The sequence below is a fragment of the Dermacentor variabilis genome, chromosome 1 (genome assembly GCF_050947875.1).
Source record: "Dermacentor variabilis isolate Ectoservices chromosome 1, ASM5094787v1, whole genome shotgun sequence".
NCBI lineage: Eukaryota > Metazoa > Arthropoda > Arachnida > Ixodida > Ixodidae > Dermacentor > Dermacentor variabilis.
Genome location: NC_134568.1, coordinates 233932506 through 233952150, shown reverse-complemented (window position 1 = coordinate 233952150; position 19645 = coordinate 233932506). Strand labels below are relative to the sequence as shown.

Below are 19645 nucleotides of genomic sequence, written 5' to 3'. Positions count from 1 at the left end.
GCCGGGAAGCAACATAGTTTACGATCTATCCTTACATGTTTGCTTTGCTCTGTGAATGTTCCATCTTGTTGTGAAAAGAAAATAATTATATACATGACCACTAGATAGAGGTTTTATGAAAAGTTCTTCTGTGAAACTATCACTGTGTTGATCCTTAGATATACTGTAGTGAATGACAAGAAAGCTATACAACCACCACAAACACAATTTCAAGGCAGACGCCATTTTCAAACAATGCCGGCTTGCATTACAGAAAAGCATATATCCAATCGTTACTTTATCAGGCTAAAAAAATGCAAAAAGAACTGATCTTGTTACAATTTCTTTCTAATATTAATAATCTTAGTAATATATTTAAATGTTAAGGAATATAGTATTGTTATTTGATTTCACATGATCGCCAGAAGCAGCGGGCGGCAAGCAAGAACTGCGCGTCTTGTCTGTTAACCAACGCAGGCACCATGTCGCGCGTGTTGTGCGGTGGATGTGCGTGAAGTTGTTTTGTTCCAGTGGCTGCTGTGTTTTTCTCCCTCATGTGTTTCACTGTCAAATTTTAAGTGATCTTGAGACGACAGCGATGTCTACAGAATGATAGTGATCGAAGTGCTTGTAACAGTCGCCTATGCAGTTTGATGTGGATGAACACCTTTCCCTGGGTCGGTGCGTGCGCGCGTTTTGCACTGAAAATGCCGCCTGGACCGCGTTGGTAAAATGCGCTCGTGGGTAATGCTGCAAAGTTTTGCTTGTTGCTACCGTGACCCAGGAGCATATGATACAGCCCTGCCGAGCTTTGGCTGTCAAAATGTTGTGGGCAAAACGCCATAACTCCTTGTGAGTAGCGACGGACAAGACGAGCTGGTTCTGGTTGGAACAATGAAGTGAATGTGAAAGGTGAAATATGAAGTCAGCTTTCAAAGAACGGCAGCTGTCCGATTACTCGGCAACATCGCAGCGGCCTAAGCGTAATGCTTCTACAAAAGGACTGGTAAATATGTTTCCTCTATTCAAGTGAAGGAATGTAGGACGATACTCCGAGCGTCGTCCTGCATACCTAACCCAGAAAAAAAGGGAAAAAAATATAGACGAAGGGAGGATGGTTCTTTTTTTTTCGCTTATCCGCAGGCAGTAGACGTGGCGTGGCGACAGTTGCATTCGATTTGTGACTGCATTGTGATCGCCAGTACGTTGAAAACGAGGGAACCCTGTCCGCAGCGTTTCAACAGTTCATCGTTGGCCATTGCTGTTCCTCGTTGCTTCCTACTTATGTTTTGGATTTCTAAGAATGTCTGCACCTGGCAATATTAGCACCTCTGTATTCTTTGCTAGGAGATTAGTGCCTCTACGAAGGACAATATAAGTGATAATTACGAGTAAGCAGCTTGATGAGGCAGTCGGAGTAGAGTTGGTGATAGAACAGCGCTGCTGTCAGAGCTTCTGTGGTATTTAGACCGAAAGTGGATGATGTCTATAAATGTTAACTTTCCCATGTTTCAATTTCTGGTCAAATTTTGACTGCGTTGTTATTACCGTCCATGCATCTACGATGTTATTCTGGCAGTGGCAATAACACAAAGCTGACCATCTGCCAGCTCTACACATACTGGCTTTTCTGTGCTCCTGTCAGGAGCACAGAAAAATAGCGGTGCCATGAAGCTGTCCAGGTCTGTACATTTCATGCGACTAAATTTGTCATATTTTTGCCTCCTTGAGTTTTGCGATTGCTTTTGAAAGATGGTTTTCTGGACTGAAGACAAATGTCACAAAAATATATATTTTAGATTCTGCCTCTTACTGAAAAAAATTTTTAAAGCTTGCTTCTGTGGTTTCGTTTAGAGAGGGCTGCGAAAATTTTTCCAATTGATGAAAGTTTTTTTGCACTACCCAAATACAAAACCAGTCAATTTCGGGACTGTTGTTCCATTTAAGCGATTTCCATTTACCAAGATTCCACTGTACTTCATCTATTACAACTCCAATTTGTGGAGGTAAGGTTACATGAAATTACGTATTATTTGTGCACTTTGGGTTTCCAATGTATTATGTTTTAGGTGCGAGTACAGGTGACGCATTGTAGCTGCTGCTTGCAGAAATGTGTCACCCAGATCGTTTGGTGGTATGTAGAGGTTCAAATCCGCAACACCTTCGATGTTATAAATATGTCATATTTTGCACCATTAAAGTATAAAACTTTACGTTAATCAAATTAAATGACGCACAGTTGTATATACCTTTCAGAGGTGGTGCATCAACTTTTGTTTGCAAATGTGAGCAGTAGGAGAAGTCTTAAACCTTTGTAGCCTTGCCTGCTATGTATGAAACAGAGTATAAGAATGATGCCTTGCATGTATCTTACGCTTTGTTGCAGTTTTTTCTTTTTTCGTTCATGAGTTGCAGTTTGCATGAAGTGTACTAATCTTTGAAACTTGTACTCCTCATGTACTGAACATACATGCTAGTTATACCCGTGTCACACGGGCGTTTGGAAGGCCTTCCAACCGATAGTCAGTTGACTCAAAGGTCAAGTTTGAGCTGCTACACGGGCGGTTTCGAAGGCCGCCGAGTCAATAGACTATCGAGTCAACAGAGCACCTTACAACTCTATCGAAACATCGATGGCCTTTGAGCAACGGAAACAGAAACAGCGCGAACATCCCCTCTCATTCACAGAGTGCTCATACTCACGGTTAGAAAGAACAAATCAAACCAAAATGCCCTAAAATACTATATATGAGTGTTATTAATGATTCATTAAAGTATTTTTGCCACTTGATATGTGCGAACTGCACATACTCTCCACAACAGCGACATGCAGCGACGCAAACGTTGCGGCAGTTTCGCTACTCAAAAACTTAAAAACTAAACGTATATGTATGGCAATGCATAAACAATTTTTTAAAATGTATAAGCAAACATGAAAGAAATTATAGTGCTTTTAAGTAGTTTTAATGTTGTTTAACTTATTGTGACATGAAAACGAATATAAAGATCCGCAGCGCCACACAATTTTGCGAGAAACACCTGAACCACTCAGCGGCCTTTCAAAAGTGCCGTGTAGTAGCGTGACAACTCCTTTGAGTCGATAGAGTTGTGGCGTTTCGAAGGCCGTCAACTGGAAGGCCTTCCAAATGTGCCCGTGTGACACAAGTATTAGAAATATTGTCAGATATCCAAGTCTAATGCACCAGAAATGTAGGACAAGTGCATGGTATATAGACTATTCCTTGTGTTTTTGTGGCCCTTTTACTGTCACCCTGACAAATAATTAGCTGTGTGGGAATTTTCAAAATTGTCAAATAGATATACGTGTATTTTTCTAATATGTAAGGGATAACAACACTTATTGGAGTCTCAAAGGAGGGAGAAAAATGAAAATGAGGACTGCTCTGAATGGCTCTGCTGCAGGAGAGCTGCGGTTGCTGTGCAGAGGCACCAGTTCCCAAGTAAACACATGGGACAGATAGCTTCTGCTCAATAATAGTCAGTTATTCATTGTGAATGCCTCACTTTTAGGCAGCCTATATGCAAATTGATTGTCTCTGTGTAGGCAACGCAATTTATTATTTGACCATTTGCACCATGTTTCCATCGCTCTAAAGGGCCCCTCACCAGATTTAGGCACTGCAAACATGGGCGTGGTGCATAGATTACCTGGTGGCAGTTGTGTGCGCAGTGCAAGAACAGCTGATGTTTCAAACAGAATCCTGTGCCCCCTTGCTCTCTCAAGGGAGGCCCGCTTCCTGTCAGAGAACCAGGGTCACACACACAAATGCCTCTGCGTAAGATGCACTGCCTCTAATATGACCGATTGTAGCATGTGATTTCGGTAAATTATCCAATGCAGAACGCACAAAACCGCCAATGGGAGTGTGGTGTGCAGCAAAATGAAGAAGAAAAAAAAGGCCTGGGCTTGCCACGTAAACCTGAGGTGGTCCCTTGGTCTCTGTATAGTAGAAAGCAGGGAAGGAATGTCGCTTGCAGATGGTAGTTCATTTGGAAGGTGTGAGTATCTATGTTGGAAGTGAAGCTCACCTCCTCACAGCATGGCAGTGCGACATTTCGATTTCTCCTATTTCTTCTAATAATGAACCTGTTTGAAGTATCCTAGCAGTACTATAGCGGCCCTATCGACATCGCCCTACAACTTCTGGTGTATAACCTAAATTTGCAAAGGAGCCCTTCAAACAATGTGTGGTGCTGCAGTATCAGACTTCTAATTTGATGGGCAGTTTCCTTTCTTACCTATTACTGTCATCGTCACAGTACGCCAGATAACTGAAAGCGGTGGTTCCTCATTTGCAGACGGCATTGCAAGCATTTAAATATGCCTGGAAATAATGTAATGAACCCCCTTTTCCTTCGAGGGCCCTGCCCAAAGTTGTTATTTCACTCTGTTTAGAAATAATATATTCAAAATTTGGAGGTCGTTTTTCTCAAATATTTTTATTTGATTTGGAAATTTCACTTTTTGAACATCTCTAAAAATAATTGTAGATGTAAATGTAGTCGTATGAGCAGATGTCCATCAGAGCATGCCATGAGCGCTTTTTTATGAGGAATGCAATCTTTGGTCTGTGACACATCCTTATAGATTCATTTGGGCAGAGGTGAGGTCATTGGCATTCTTTTTCTCAACTTAGTTTATCTCAACATGTTTTGATGTTATGTAATTAGAGCTCCCTAAAATCATAGACTGTGGGCACCATATTTCTTGCAAATTGTAGTGTAGTGATGTTTAGCGGTATAGTCAGCAAGTTCTGTATAAAGATTTAATGCAGTGTGCCAAACTAAATTTTTTTTCTCTTACATTCAGATGCAATGTAAACATTGTATTATAAGTGGTTGAGTAGTGTTTAACAACAATATACAGCACTTAGAACATCATCGGGAGCTGGTCTGATGTTTTTATAGTTATGGCACCAATGCTATCCTGTTTCCACCATTGTATGTTGGTAAGCTGTTGTGTTGAAAAGCTGCTAAACATTTTATTTTCTAATTTACTAATGAGTGATAACAATTTACTAACATTTAACATAAGTTTGAAAGGTCATGGTTCATTACAAAAGTTTAATATTGCCTTCATGAACATGGTACACATATCATGACAGGGCTCATCTTTTTGCATTGTAGTTCCGTTTTTTTTTTATTTTTGAACTTAAAGTGGGGGGGGGGGGCAGTCTGTGGCATTAAAAAACTAAAAAGATGCATCTGATGGCCTTCTTGCATGTCTCTATAGTACTACGCTTAGACTTGTTGCAAATGAACTAATTATACCAAGCACCCCAAGTAAAGGCCATGTCGCCTGCTTTGCAGGTGACTTAAAATTTCTCCCTGCAGTCAGCTTACCTTGATGTGACCATACAAAAGTGTGTTGCGTCTTCTTATAGGTTGGCTTCTGCAAAATAATTTTATAGCTACTATCGGTTGCCATGTGCAGCCTATTTGAAGCAGAAACGAAGTTTGTTGTTTGTTGGGCCAGCTCTATTGTCACGTTAAGCAAGATGCACGTCCTGTCCCGTCTCTGTGACTGGGACATGAAGCCTTTTAGATAATCTGCGGTGTATTTCAGTGCAACGCTGCTGACAATCACAGGCATGCTCTCAGGCATGTTCTTTACTTGTTGCAGGCCTTGTTTCCAGTGTAAAAATTTGAACTGCCATAGATGGGGCACCATAAATGATTGAATTTCATGCTTCCAACGGTGGTCTTTAAGCTTACTAAAACATTGGCAGTGAAAGTGATATGTCAAAAAATGTCTAATATATTATTACCAGTTAGTATTAAGCTGAATGCAATAGTGGAAGCATCATGACATGGCTGTTATCATGATCTATATATCTTTGGAATCATACATGTCGAGCGCTTTTTTTTTTAAGCAGTAATGAAAGAAAATTTTTGTCTTAGTCTTTATCTGTTTATGGATAACTGTCAACCCAGTAATTATGCAATGCACCTTACTTTCGAGAGTACAATATATAATTCATTACACTACTTTTTAATGCAGCCAGTTCAAAATGTATGGCATGTGCAGTGGGGCTTTGGACGTGTAAAATGAGACTATTCATGTCATCAAAGCCTGTTGTGGCGGTCTTGTGGTACTAGGCAGCTCACACTAGACATACATACCAACACACTATGACCGTGCTGCCAAAAGCTTCAGCACTAGATGAAACAGGAGAGCAAATTGTCCTGTGTTTCCAATAAAAGCACACAATTGCAAGGGCCAATTCGGCAACTTTTTGCTGCACAGTTATTGTATGGCTTTCAACCACCACACTGAGCTGACTTCCATGCTTTAAGTTGTTTAGGATACCACACAACCACCGCCTTTGCTTTTGATGGTGTGACTAGCCTCCTCTTTCATGTCCGAAGCTACGCTGCACTTGGTGCGCATTTTGGACGAGTCAAATAGATGCTGCGATTCATTTTTGTGGTGCCCTCTAGTAATTTAGGCTTTATACTGTAATTATGGAGTTGGCAGCGGCTGGGGGGAAAAAGAAAGAAAAAAGCAGGGCACCGAATTTTCTTTGGACACTGAACCTCAATTCTGTTAATGAAGTGCATGGTTTAGCTAGCAACTCCACATATATAAATGCCACAGATTGAAGGCACACTGAAAGGGACATTTATTTGCTTTCAAAAAATTTTATTCAGGTTCTCGAAACCACATTTAATGGTTTTTATACTTATTTAAGCATGTGCAACTATTATTAAAGCAGCTTGGAAAAAGCCTGTTTGAACTTCCCACACCCCGCTGATGTATTATTAAAATTATACCATGGGTGACTTCTTAGTAGTATTTATTACAGTAGGTGCTACTGGAGCTGTGTGATGGCCTTTGGTAGGACTCAGCTTCATTACATTGGCTCCGTTAGCTTCACCCAGTATAGAGGTGCCTGCATGTAAAGCACTCGGCACATGGGTCTTTCCTTCAGTTTCTGCTATTGGAGATGGGGCGTCACATCTGCATTCTAAGTAAGACGCCAACTCACAAACTATTACATTATAATGTTTATTTCTTTAGTTATTTACAGAGTACCTACATCGCCATAAAGGCATTACGTAGGGGGGAACAAAATATAACCAGTAATACAGAAAAGCTTTTGCACAGATATACTCACAAACAGAAGCACTACAATCGCTGTTAGAGAAAGGCATACAAGTAATCTGAAACAAACAGGTTTCAAGATATATAACACATACATTTGTTTTACAAGAGCGCCGTCACAGCATAGAATAGAATAGTTTGTTATTTGACACATTTACTATATCATTTGATAAACTGTTCCGTTGTCTAATTGATTTGGAGAAAAAAGAGTAGTAAAAAGTGTTTTTTCTGCAGTTATAGGCTGAGATCTTTTTGTTGTTCTCACAGCGAGTTGATATGTAATCTGGTTCCAGGAGATAGTTATAGCGATTAATACCTGTCTGATTATTATATATTCGGTGCAATAGTTTAAGCCTTAACTTCTGCCTACGCATATGTAGTAGATCCCATCCTAAAGTGGCCTTCATTTCGGAAACGCTAGAGTACAGGCTGTAATTATTGCAAACAAACCTTACTGCTTGGTTCTGTAGTTTTTCCAGTCTATTAATGAGGTAATCTTGATAGGGATCCCATATTGCACAAGCATAATCAAGTATTGTTCTGACATGTAAGAAGTATAATGTTTCTTTAACTTCGCGTGTTGCCTGTTTAAAATTTCTGCGAGTAAAATGTAACATCCTACTAGCTTTTGCTATGACGGTGTCAATCTGTTTATGCCAAGTGAGTGATTTGGTAAAATAGACTACTAAATACTTATATTCCGACTGTGTGTTGATAAGCGTGCCATTAGCCGCGTTTACATGAATGCGACAACTGGCGCATCGCATCACACCAACTTTCTAGCTCATCGCATCCATGTAAACGGGCCTAATGCGCTAGGAAATCGCGTCACATTAATGCGCCAGACCGACGTGGATTGAGACGAGTAAGTTGACTTTCGCAATGCATGTAAACGCGATTGCATCGTATTAGGAATTCTGGGAAATTGAATGTGCTGCTGATCTGCTGTGCTCGTCGAGCTGCAGCATGGCGTGGCACCAAACGCGTCTGAAAGCGCTGCTTTTCCTTCTACGTCAGACGCTCGCCGAGCTGCGGCGCGGCGCCGGACGCATCTGATGCGCTGCTCTGCATTTCGATGTGCGACACCGCGCGCGCCACCATCGCACCAAGGGTAATGTGTTACATGTAAACGCTGGCGCATCGCATTACTCGTGGTGCGCTAGGAAAGGTGATGCGCTACTGGCGCATTCTGTCGCATTCATGTAAACGCGGCTGTTGATGTTATATCGGTGCTGAAATTTGGATAATTTTCTGGAAAAACTTACGCTACTGCACTTTTTTATATTAAAATTCATGTTCCATTTTTTACACCAGGTTGCTACCTTATCTAAATCTGTTTGCAATGTATCTATGTCATCTTCAGTGGTAATTTCTCTGTAAATCACACAGTCATCAGCAAACAGTTTTATGGGTGATGTAATTAGTTCGACAATGTCATTTAGGTAGATTAAAAATAACAAGGGGCCCAGTACGCTTCCCTGAGGAACGCCCGAAGAAACAGTTATTGGTGATGATGCAGCATTGTTTAGGACGACAGACTGGGTTCTTCCGTTTAGGTAGTTTCGTATCCAATTTTGAACATTTTCGTTTATATTTAATGCAGCAAGCTTTACATCTAGGAGCTTATAGGACACAATATCGAAAGCTTTTTGAAAATCAATAAAAACCGTGTCTACCTGACTATTGTTATCAATGGTTTTAGGTAAGAAGTGCTGGAATTCTATTAGTTGTGTGTTGCAGGAATAACCTTTTCGGAGTCCGTGCTGGGAAAGTGTAAAGAAAGCGTTTGAGTCAAGGAATGCAGATATGTTACTATATAAAATGTGTTCGAATATTTTGCAACATATTGGCGTTAGTGAAATTGGCCTATAGTTTTCTCTGAGTTTTCTATTGCCCAATTTTAAAACGAATGTCACGCTTGCCGTTTTCCAATCTTGGGGAATGAGGCCTGTTTCAAGGGAAAGCATATAAATGATCGTTAAAAACGGAGAAATGATGCTATGACACTCTTTAAGGACCACTGGGGATATTCCATCAGGTCCAATTGCTTTTGTGTCATCTAAATGCCGTAATAAAGAATCAGCGCCACTAACATCAAATTCAATGTCTGGCATCATATCACCTTGATTGGCGTTGTTCAAAAACGAAGTTTCCCCAGCAGATACTAGTGAAAACGCAGATTGGAAGTACTGGTTGAAGCATTCCGCCCTCTGATAGTCTGACGTCACGGTTTTGCCGTCAATAGTTAAAGATGGTATTGATATGTCTTCTTTTCCATTTTGTTTTACATATTTCCAAAAAGATTTTGGGTTTTCTCTCAAGTCCTTGTTTAATTTAACAAAGAAGGTATCTTTGGCAGATTTAACTGTTGCTTTCAATAGCTTATTTATCTCTTGCAAGCGTTTCTGATTTGCCAGACTGGTGTTGGCAGGAAACGTTTTATACGTTAGTCTTGCTTTCTTCATCATCATCATCATCACCATCACCATCATCATCCTGGTTACGCCCACTGCAGGGCAAAGACCTATCCTATACTTCTCCAACTACCCCGGTCATGTACTAATTGTGGCCATGTTGTCCCTGCAAACTTCTTAATCTCATCCGCCCACCTAACTTTCTGCCGCCCTCTGTTACACTTACCTTCCCTTGGAATACATTCTGTAACTCTTAATGACCATCGGTTATCTTCCCTCCTCATTTCGTGTCCTGCCCATGCCCATTTCTTTTTCTTGATTTCAACTAAGATATCTAACTCGCGTTTGTTCCCTCACCCAATCTGCTCTTTTCTTATCCCTTAATGTTACACCTATCATTCTTCTTTCCATAGCTCGTTGCGTCATCCTCAATTTAAGTAGAACCCTTTTCGTAAGCCTCCAGGTTTCTGCCCCGTACGTGAGTACTGGTAAGACACAGCTGTTATACACTTTTCTCTTGAGGGATAGTGGCAATCTGGTGTTCATGATTTGAGAATGCCTGCCAAACGCACCCCAGCCCATTCTTATTCTTCTGGTTATTTCAGTCTCATGATCCGGATCCGTGGTCACTACCTGCCCTAAGTAGATGTATTCCCATACCACTTCCAGTGCCTCGCTACCTATCGTAAATTGCTGTTCTCTTCCGAGACTGTTAAACATTACTTTAGTTTTCTGCAGATTAATTTTCAGACCCACCCTTCTGCTTTGCCTCTCTAGGTCAGTGAGCATGCATTGCAATTGGTCCCCCGAGTTAGTAAGCAAGGCAATATCATCAGCGAATCGCAAGTTACTGAGGTATTCTCCATTAACTCTTACCCCAATTCTTCCCAATCTAGGTCTCTGAATACCTCCTGTAAACACGCTGTGAATAGCATCGGAGAGATCGTATCTCCCTGCCTGACGCCTTCCTTTATTGGGATTTTGTTGCTTTCTTTATGAAGGACTATGGTGGCTGTGGAGCCGCTATAGATATCTTTCAGTATTTTTACATACGGCTCGTCTACACCCCAATTCTGTAATGCCTCCATGACTGCTGAGGTTTCGACTGAATCAAACGCTTTCTCATAATAAATGAAAGCTATATATAAGGGTTGGTTATATTCTGCACATTTCTCTATCACCTGATTGATAGTGTGAATATGGTCTATTGGTGAGTAGCCCTTACGGAATCCTGCCTGGTCCTTAGGTTGACAGAAGTCTAAGGTGTTCCTGATTCTATTTGTGATTACCTTAGTAAATACTTTGTAGGCAACGGACACTAAGCTGATCGGTCTATAATCTTTCAAGTCTTTGGCGTCCCCTTTCTTATGGATTAGGATTATGTTAGCGTTGTTCCAAGATGCCGGTACGCTCGAAGTCATGAGGCATTGCGTATACAGGGTGGCCAGTTTTTCTAGAACAATGTGCCCACCATCCTTCAACAAATCTGCTGTTACCTGATCCTCCCCAGCTGCCTTCCCCCTTTGCATAGCTCCCAAGGCTTTCTTTACTTCTTCCGGCATTACCTGTGGGATTTCGAATTCCTCTAGACTACTCTCTCTTCCATTATCATCGTGGGTGCCACTGGTACTGTATAGACCGTTTCATCGGGCGAGGAGGATAGGGCGCGCGGAGAGCCTTTCCTCCTCTCTGGCTTGGGCTATCCGGCGCGGCGCTGCTTGAAAGTATTGCTGTCGTGTGCTGCGGAACGATTTCGAGATGTTTTAGATGGTACTTTGTGAAATTTACGCCGTGTCCGTTCATATAAGGTCGTCAGGGAAGCCTTTCGGTGCATCGGTAACTACAGTAGGCGGAAATATCTTTTGGGGGCGCAAAATTGTGACGCGTTTTATCAGCCGCGGTGTACGTACATTATCAGTCGCGGTGTGTGTATGTGTTGTGAACCATTTTGCTTATGTCGGTTTTAATTCAACAAAGAAAAGCGGTGTGTCTGTATTAGCAGCATGAAATGGTAAATCTGCTCAATATCTGATCGCTTGGCGTAGGGAGTAAAACGTAAAGCATAAGAGCGCATGCTCGTGCACGGCCAACCTAAGGCAACCACGAAGCATCTAAGCGGCAGGCGCAATCAAATATTTGTGATACACCGGCATCGTTCTCGCACATTTCAAGTTTAGTAGGCTTCAAATTACCATATGTCTACGCTAGCCTTCCTGCATCAGGCCGATGGCGCTGCTCAACAAAGCGATCACTGCGGTTGGTGAACCAGCACGGTGCATATGTAAGCTGTGCGCTTCGGCATTGCCTTTTTGGCCTGCATACAGCCATAATATATGAGGGATCGCATAAAAAGGATGCGATGCCTATTTTTGAGGACAAAATTTCCGTAATGCGTGTGAGTGCGTCGTAGAGAATGGAACGAACACAACCGAAAAAGAAATTCGGTTATCATCCTCTTTCTCGAAAAAGCAAGAGAAAACGGGCTAACGCCGCAATAGGGCCTCGCATAGTCACGCCGCACAACGTTTATAAATATGTAACCGCTGATGCGGTATGCTTGGACTATGCGGTATATAGAACAAAGATATATGTAATCCAGCACCTACCACTGCTTAGGACGCTCGCGCAGTTCGTAAACAGTCCCTTTGTTGGACAAGCGTAATTCAGACTGTAAGGTATGCTGCTATCACTTGACAAAACTATTTTATTCAGGGGCGGAAACCTCATTCATCGAACCAAGTATTCATGCAATGTAACCTGCAGCGAACAGTTTAAACGCTTGTCAAAGTATAACATCACAGCTCCTATCGTGGTAGAACGGTACCCACGCTCACGCTGTTACGATCGTCGCGTATGTTTCACGGCTCCTAAACCGCAGCTTAGAAATAGAGGATAATACTGCAATAAGGTCACGTTACTGACTGGAACATTCAGAAATACACAATTCATCTCCGAGGCTGATTGTAGACTCAAAAATGCGCGCACACATCGTGCTGCGTATTCCGTCCACCTCAACACCAGCAGAAATTCCGGCCATGACTCCTTAAACCACTTCAGCACGTCTCACAGAACCGTTTACCACGTAGAAGACGCACGTCATACTAAGCAGACCGCACGACCGCGAAAACAAACGCCAGAACCTGCCGCCGAGCGTATACCTGCCATGCAAAAGACCGCTTTCACCCAAGCCAGTATGGCGCTGCTCATAGGCGGCGCCACTGCGTTCACAATATGGCGGCGCCTACGAAAAAACGGTCTATAAATCTCTGTAGAACTCTTCAGCCACTTGAACTATCTCATCCATATTTGTAATGATATTGCTGGCTTTGTCTCTTAACGCATACATCTGATTCTTGCCAATTCCTAGTTTCTTCTTCACTGCTTTTAGGCTTCCTCCGTTCCTGAGAGCATGTTCAATTCTATCCATATTATACTTTCTTATGTCAGCTGTTTTACGCTTGTTGATTAACTTCAAAACTTCTGCCAGTTCTATTCTAGCTGTAGGGTTAGAGGCTTTCATACATTGGTGTTTCTTGATCAGATCTTTAGTCTCCTGCGATAGTTTGCTGGTATCCTGCCTAACAGAGTTACCACCGACTTCCATTGCACACTCCTTAATTATGCCCAAAAGATTGTCGTTCATTGCTTCAACAATAAGGTCCTCTTCCTGAGTTAAAGCCGAATACCTGTTCTGTAGCTTGATCTGGAATTCCTCTATTTTCCCTCTAACCGCTAACTCATTGATCGGCTTCTTATGTACCAGTTTCTTCCGTTCCCTCCTCAGGTCTAGGCTAATTTGAGTTCTTACCATCCTATGGTCACTGCAGCGCACCTTGCTGAGCATGTCCACATCCTGTATGATGCCAGGGTTAGCGCAGAGTAGGAAGTCTATTTCATTTCTGGTCTCGCCGTTCGGGCTCCTCCACGTCCACCTTCGGCTATCCCGCTTGCGGAAGAAGGTATTGATTATCCGCATATTATTCTGTTCCGCAAACTCTACTAATAACTCTCCCCTGCTATTCCTAGTGCCTATGCCATATTCCCCCACTGCTTTGTCTCCAGCCTGCTTCTTGCCTACCTTGGCATTGAAGTCGCCCATCAGTATAGTGTATTCTGTTTTGACTTTACCCATCGCCGATTCCACGTCTTCATAGAAACTTTCGACTTTCTGCTCATCATGACTGGATGTAGGGGCGTAGACCTGTACAACCTTCATTTTGTACCTCCTATTAAGTTTCACAACAAGACCTGCCACCCTCTCGTTAATGCTATAGAATTCCTTTATGTTACCACCTATATTCTTATTAATCAGGAATCCGACTTCTAGTTCTCTGTCTCTCCGCTAAGCCCCGGTAGCACAGGATGTGTCCGTTTTTCAGCACTGTAGATGCTTCTTTTGGCCTCCTAACTTCAGTGAGCCCTATTATATCCCATTTACTGCCCTCTAATTCCTCCAATAGCACTGCTAGACTCGCCTCACTGGATAACATTCTAGCGTTAAATGTTGCCAGGTTCATATTCCAATGGCGGCCTGTCCGTAGCCAGGGATTCTTCCCTCTGCTGCGTCGCAGGTCTGACCACCGCCATGGTCAGTTGCTTCGCAGCTGCTGGGGACTGAGGGCCGGGGTTCGATATAAGTTTATGTATTTCTACATTAAACAAAGGTTTTTTTTTTTTTTTTTCGTTGCTGCAGGTACCTGCATGGAACATGAATTTCGACTAGTTTAAGTATTTTGTCCCGAAATGCTGACCACGAAGTTAACGGACAGCCTGCGTTTGACATATATTGGAAACTAAGAACGAAATTTTCAAGTTCGGTCCTGATAGCAGCGTAGTCTCCTCTGTCGTAGCTGTACACTTTTCTTTGCGGAATTTGCACCATCCGTACTCGCTGTATGTTAAGTTCTATGACACCTGCCCTGTGGTCACTAATACCTGGGCAAACAGTAACTTGTGATATTATGTTCGGCTCATTGCAAAGTACTAAGTCTAAAATTGCATTGACATGCAGTCTGTCATGTATGTACCTCAACACTGGGGCTTGTTAGTGGTTTTGAATTATCTTTTATGGCTGGGGTGGGTGGGCGGATAGATAGATATTAACTTAACTGAGCCGAACTTGTAGCTGTTGGTGCTGCTCATTGTTGCTATTCATTGCTTTATGTGGGAATATTCTTTGTCTCCCAACCTCTGTTGCCATATGTAGGACAAAACTGAATTTAAGAACGTTAGATGGTTCAAGGAGTAGGGTGATAGGGTCACGCATGGGGATATTATTGGCAAAATAATGCTGGAATGGATTGGAGTGCATATGGCAGGCATTACCAAATCCTGATGGGAGCTTACCATTGTTTTTGGAAAGAAGTGTGCAATCATTACATTCTACTGGTGCTAACATTGGGGCAGAAACTTGGAGGTTAACCAAGAAGCTCAAACAAGTTAGGGACCATGCAAAGAGCAGTGGAAACAAAAAATGTTAGGCGTAACATAAGAGGCAGGAAGATAGCAGTATGGATCAGAGAGCAAATGGGAATAGCTGATATTCTAGTTGACATTAAGAGAAAAAATAAATGGAGCTGGGCATGCAATGGGTAGCGTAGATAACCGGTGGACCATTAGAGTTACAGAATGGGTGCCAAGGAAAGGCATGTGTAGTCGAGGAAGGCAGAAAATGATAGGTGAGGTGATCAAATTAGGAAATTTGCAGGTGCAAGTTGGAATCAGCTAGTGCAAGAAAAGAATAATTGGAGATCACTGGCAGAGGCCTTCGTCCTGCAGTATACAGAAAAATAGGCTGCTGCTGCTGATGATGAATGCTGGAATGCGTACTTTTGCTCGACGTCCCGAGTTTAAACAGTATTGTAATGTTTTTGCAAAAACCCTTTCTTCAAAATGTCTTCAATTATGAAGCTATACTGGACTTTTTCTTTTTTTGTGGGGAAAGGGGGGAGGAGGAGCCTTTCACGAGTTTACACATATATTTCTTTGATTTTTAAGGCAGTAAAATAAATGCCACATTTTTTTCTCAGGGATGCAGCAATGGTCTTCACTGGATGGAAGAGAAGCAGCTGAAGAAAGCGCTGTATGCTTCACTGAATGAAACCAAAAAAACTCGGTTGTTGGATGAGAATACATCAGAAGATAGCCGGGAGCAGACGCCCAAAACTTCAGTAAGCGCAGTTGTCACAAAAAAGGCAACTGACACCGATTCTAAAAGGTAATTGCATTTGAAGCCATGCTTTATCATTATTAGCTAAAAGGACTCTGTCAGCTTCTATGCAGGATAATTATGGAGTACCATAATTCATCTTTCTTTGCTTTACTGTTGTCTTTTTGCCATATTTTCAGAAGCATTGTTTTGCATATCTCAGTGCGGCATTGATATTTCTGCTAGTAATAGGTCCTTAACGCATTCACTATAAGAATTCTCTCATGAAGTTCTGCTTCCACTGGATTGTGACCTGCTGATCAGATTACACTTTGCACATTGGCGATATACTATATGTATATGTCTGAAGCATGCCTTGGTCTACTGGTGGATAACAATTTAGTAAAAGCTGTTAGTGCTCGCTACACCAATACAGAATGAAAGAATAGTGGCTTTTATGGTATTAAGAGATGACGCCACTTTTGCAGTTGGGGTTCATTTCCAGCATTTCAAAATACCCTTGACTATTCTAAGGTGTCGGTGCATGTCACGCCAGTGAGCCATCTAACACTGGCCAATAATCTGTTATGAAGACTTTGATTTTATCACTGAGCATTGTAAACTTTTATTGACTAGAAATTAATTGCATGGATGGCTTGCTTAAACAATTATTGCAGAATGTGACCACCTTATTTCTTTGTTGTGTTTACCAATCTATGGAGGCAACACCATTTAGAAGTTTTGATAAAAACAGTTAGGCTTGGACATGAGGCACTCGGGATTGATGCTACACTAGATGATCTGTGCTTTCTGATGGTGTGCTGTTGGTCACTGGTAGGCCATAGCATTTTTTTGTGTACTGTCGGAGATTTATTGTGCCACTTGCAACTTGTTGCACCTAAAAATTTTTGACCAGCATTAATTTTTTTGCAAAGTCATTGCTGCTGCATGGGAGTATACTGTGTGTTTCGGAAAACCTGTTTGAAATTTCTTAAAAACAGGGAAGATGCGATAAATAGGTGATTTCATTTGATAACTGTATTATGTGCAGGATAAAAGTACATGCTCAGCGCAAGTTTGCTCAGGGTTCCAACCCAAGCAGTCCCATGCCAACGCCAGTCAAGCTTCTGCCACCATGTCGGGACGCTAGAGAGACAGTGAGCCAACCTTCAACACTGCTGCCCTGCAAGCGGAGACCAAAAACAGAAGACTTCCTTACATTCCTTTGCCTCAGAGGTTAGCATTTATGTTCTCTTGCTTCAGAGGTGAATTTACTGCCCTTGACTTTCATACTGCAAACTTGCAATAACTGGCTTGAAATTTTTGTTTTTTTATCAGCAGCTTCGAATGAACATTATATTCTATGAACTTACTCTATGAACTATGAACTTGCACTATGATGTAGCTGTGTAGTTCACTATTGACTTGATGCGGTAAGAAGGCAATGACTAATTGTGCTGGTAGAAGCAACACACTGAATCTAATACGGTAAAAGCTCGGTAATTCGAACTCGGTTATTCGAACTTACAGTTAATTTGAACTGATGCCCTGGTCCTGGCACAGCTTTGTGTGTTTCAATGGGGGAAATTCCCGGTAATTCAAACATGCCGGTATGCACAATGGTTATTTCGAACTAGGAGCCCCTGGTTTACAGCCCCTGGTTTACAAGGCTAGCACCATCTCTGTGACTGAGAACGCAACTTCATGGCTGCGGCGACAGTTTGTCTCCATGGCGCATGCGCACTCTCTTGTCTTGCATGTGCCTGTGCCTTTCGGGTAGCCTGTGCGCATGCTGCTGCGACAGCTATTTCGCTTTCGCAGCGAGTGCCGCCGGCGCCAGTGCTCTGGTGCAAGTCCCCACAAGGGCGTCTGCGTCAGCAGGCGTTTGGTGTGTTGCGACACCACGTACTTGAGCGCATGAGGGTCGGACGCTCCCGCGTGTAGCCGTGTGCGGCTTATCCGTGTCTGGGGAAAGGAGGATCCTGGGAGTTGAGCCAATGCCGGGTGTTCGGACCTTTAAGGCCCCCCGGCAGAGGCAACACACCTCTTTGGCCTCTGCTTCATATAGACGACACCCCCGGACTGACACACCCGGGGGAAATCGGTAGTTGCTTTTTCCTGTCTCTCTCTCCCTCCATCCTTCGTCTTTGTCTCACTTTCCATTTTTCCTGTCTTCTCCTGGCTTCCCTTCCAATTTTTCGAGGCAGCAAGGGTTAACCTTGTGTGAATAGCCAACCTATGTTATTTCATATTTGATTATAATGGTAATGTACAGCTGGCGGTTGCAGGCTGTGTTTCACAAGTCCTGCAGGACTCCACAGTGGGCGGCTGGTGTTACTGCCGAAATTACTCTCTTATGGCTACTTCTTCCCCCACTACCTGATCGTTCCTTGAAGGGGGGCGCAGCGATGATGTCTTCGAGTTTTTTGCCCGTCAAAAAGAAACTTTCCCTCGTTTCCATGTAATCCACTCTGAACAACCAGACAAACCTGTGCGAACAATCTCGCCATTCCTCGTGTCTAAGTCTCTCACCCAAGTTTTTGGCACAGGTTATAAAGCATCCAGGATGGCAAGCGGTGATCTCCTCTTGGAGCTCCGCAACCAGAAACAATATGAAAAGCTATCTAATCTAGTATCATTTGGCGACGCCCAGGTAACAGTAACTTCGCATCTTACTATGAATACCACCTGTGGCATAGTCTCCGATGATGATCTCTTGGAGCTGACTGAAGCTGAACTCCTGGAGGGCTTCAGTGAGCAGAACGTCATCAACGTTAACCGAATTAAGATGAGGCGTGACAATAAGGAAATACAGACCAAACACCTGATACTTACATTTGGCACAAGTGTTCTGCCCAAGTTTCGTGTTCGGCCATACGTTCCCAATTCCCTGCGATGTTTCCAATGCCAGCATTTTGTTCACAGTTCACAGAGCTGCCAAGGCTGCCAAACCTGCGCGGAATGCAGTGCTTATGAGCAGACCTCTGAATCTTGTGAAAACTCTCTCCACTGTGTAAACTGTGATGGGGAGCATGCTGCATACTCGTGGTCCTGCCCATCCTGGAAGAAATAAAAGGAAATTGTTACAATTAAAGTAAAAGAAAACATAAGTTTCAAGGTAGCACGCAGGTGGGTATCCTTCCTGCCAAAGGACACCTTTGCCGATGGGACGCGTCAGGGGGCAGTGATACAACGGCTTCCGGCGGGTGTCCAGCCCACACGCAGTGAGTCGGCAGTTACGCCATCTGCCCTCCCCGGCGGCTGCAGCTGTTCTGCCACCCCAGAAGGGACCATCAACCTCCGGGCCAGTGGCCTCAAAAGTCTCGTCTGCTGAGACAAGGCCTTCAAGTCAACAGCGCCTTGCAGGAGGCAATGGACACAACAACCGTTGGACACAACAACCAGCAAGACGGCACCACCAGCGCCTAAGGAGCGGCAAGCCTCTCTCGACCGCTCTAAAAAAGACAAAACTCGCTTCATGGCGCTTGTAAAGCGCCCGTGAGCTAATCCTCGGCTCTTAAACACATAGCACACAATGCATTTACCATAATGGAGACAGAAATAGTATACTGGAATGTCAGAGGTCTCTTCCACAATCTCGATGACATTAAAGAACTCCTACATGAATATAGTCCAAAGGTGCTGTGTGTTCAAGAAACACACCTCAAACATATGCAAACTAATTTTCTCCGACACTATGCTATTTTTCGTAAAGACCGCGATGACACTGTCGTGTCATCCGGGGGTGTGGCTATCATAGTTGACAAAGGTGTTGCCTGCTGGAAAAAAAAACTCTGTACGCCTCTAGAGGCAGTTGCTGTCCAAGGGGTGTAGTTTAACAAGCTAGTCACTATTAGCTCTGTATACATTCCTCCGAATTACAAACTTCACAAAACAGAATTTCAAAACTATGTAGATGAGTTTCCCGTGCCCTACATAGTTGTCGGCGACTTAAATGCGCATAACACTTTGTGAGGA

General features: G+C 42.9%; 2 protein-coding genes across 5 annotated transcripts in view; one reads left to right on the top strand and one right to left on the bottom strand.

Moving 5' to 3' along the window:
- Positions 1-251, bottom strand: part of PIG-T (phosphatidylinositol glycan anchor biosynthesis class T) — a 32920-nt gene extending 32669 nt beyond the window's left edge. Inside the window, exon 1 of the mRNA XM_075671099.1 lies at positions 36-251. Within this exon, the coding sequence (XP_075527214.1) occupies positions 36-225 (190 nt within the window). The 5' untranslated portion in view covers positions 226-251. The remainder of the gene's footprint in view (positions 1-35) is intronic.
- A 203-nt stretch (positions 252-454) lies between these two features.
- Positions 455-19645, top strand: part of LOC142559482 (uncharacterized) — a 150966-nt gene continuing 131775 nt past the window's right edge. For all 4 annotated transcript variants that reach the window (XR_012823131.1, XM_075671092.1, XM_075671086.1 and 1 more), the window contains exons 1-3: positions 455-985; positions 15549-15736; positions 16719-16903. Coding sequence is in view for 3 of the 4 variants with exons in the window: in XM_075671092.1 (XP_075527207.1) it covers positions 899-985; positions 15549-15736; positions 16719-16903 (460 nt within the window). In the remaining variant the exon portion in view is untranslated. The remainder of the gene's footprint in view (positions 986-15548; positions 15737-16718; positions 16904-19645) is intronic.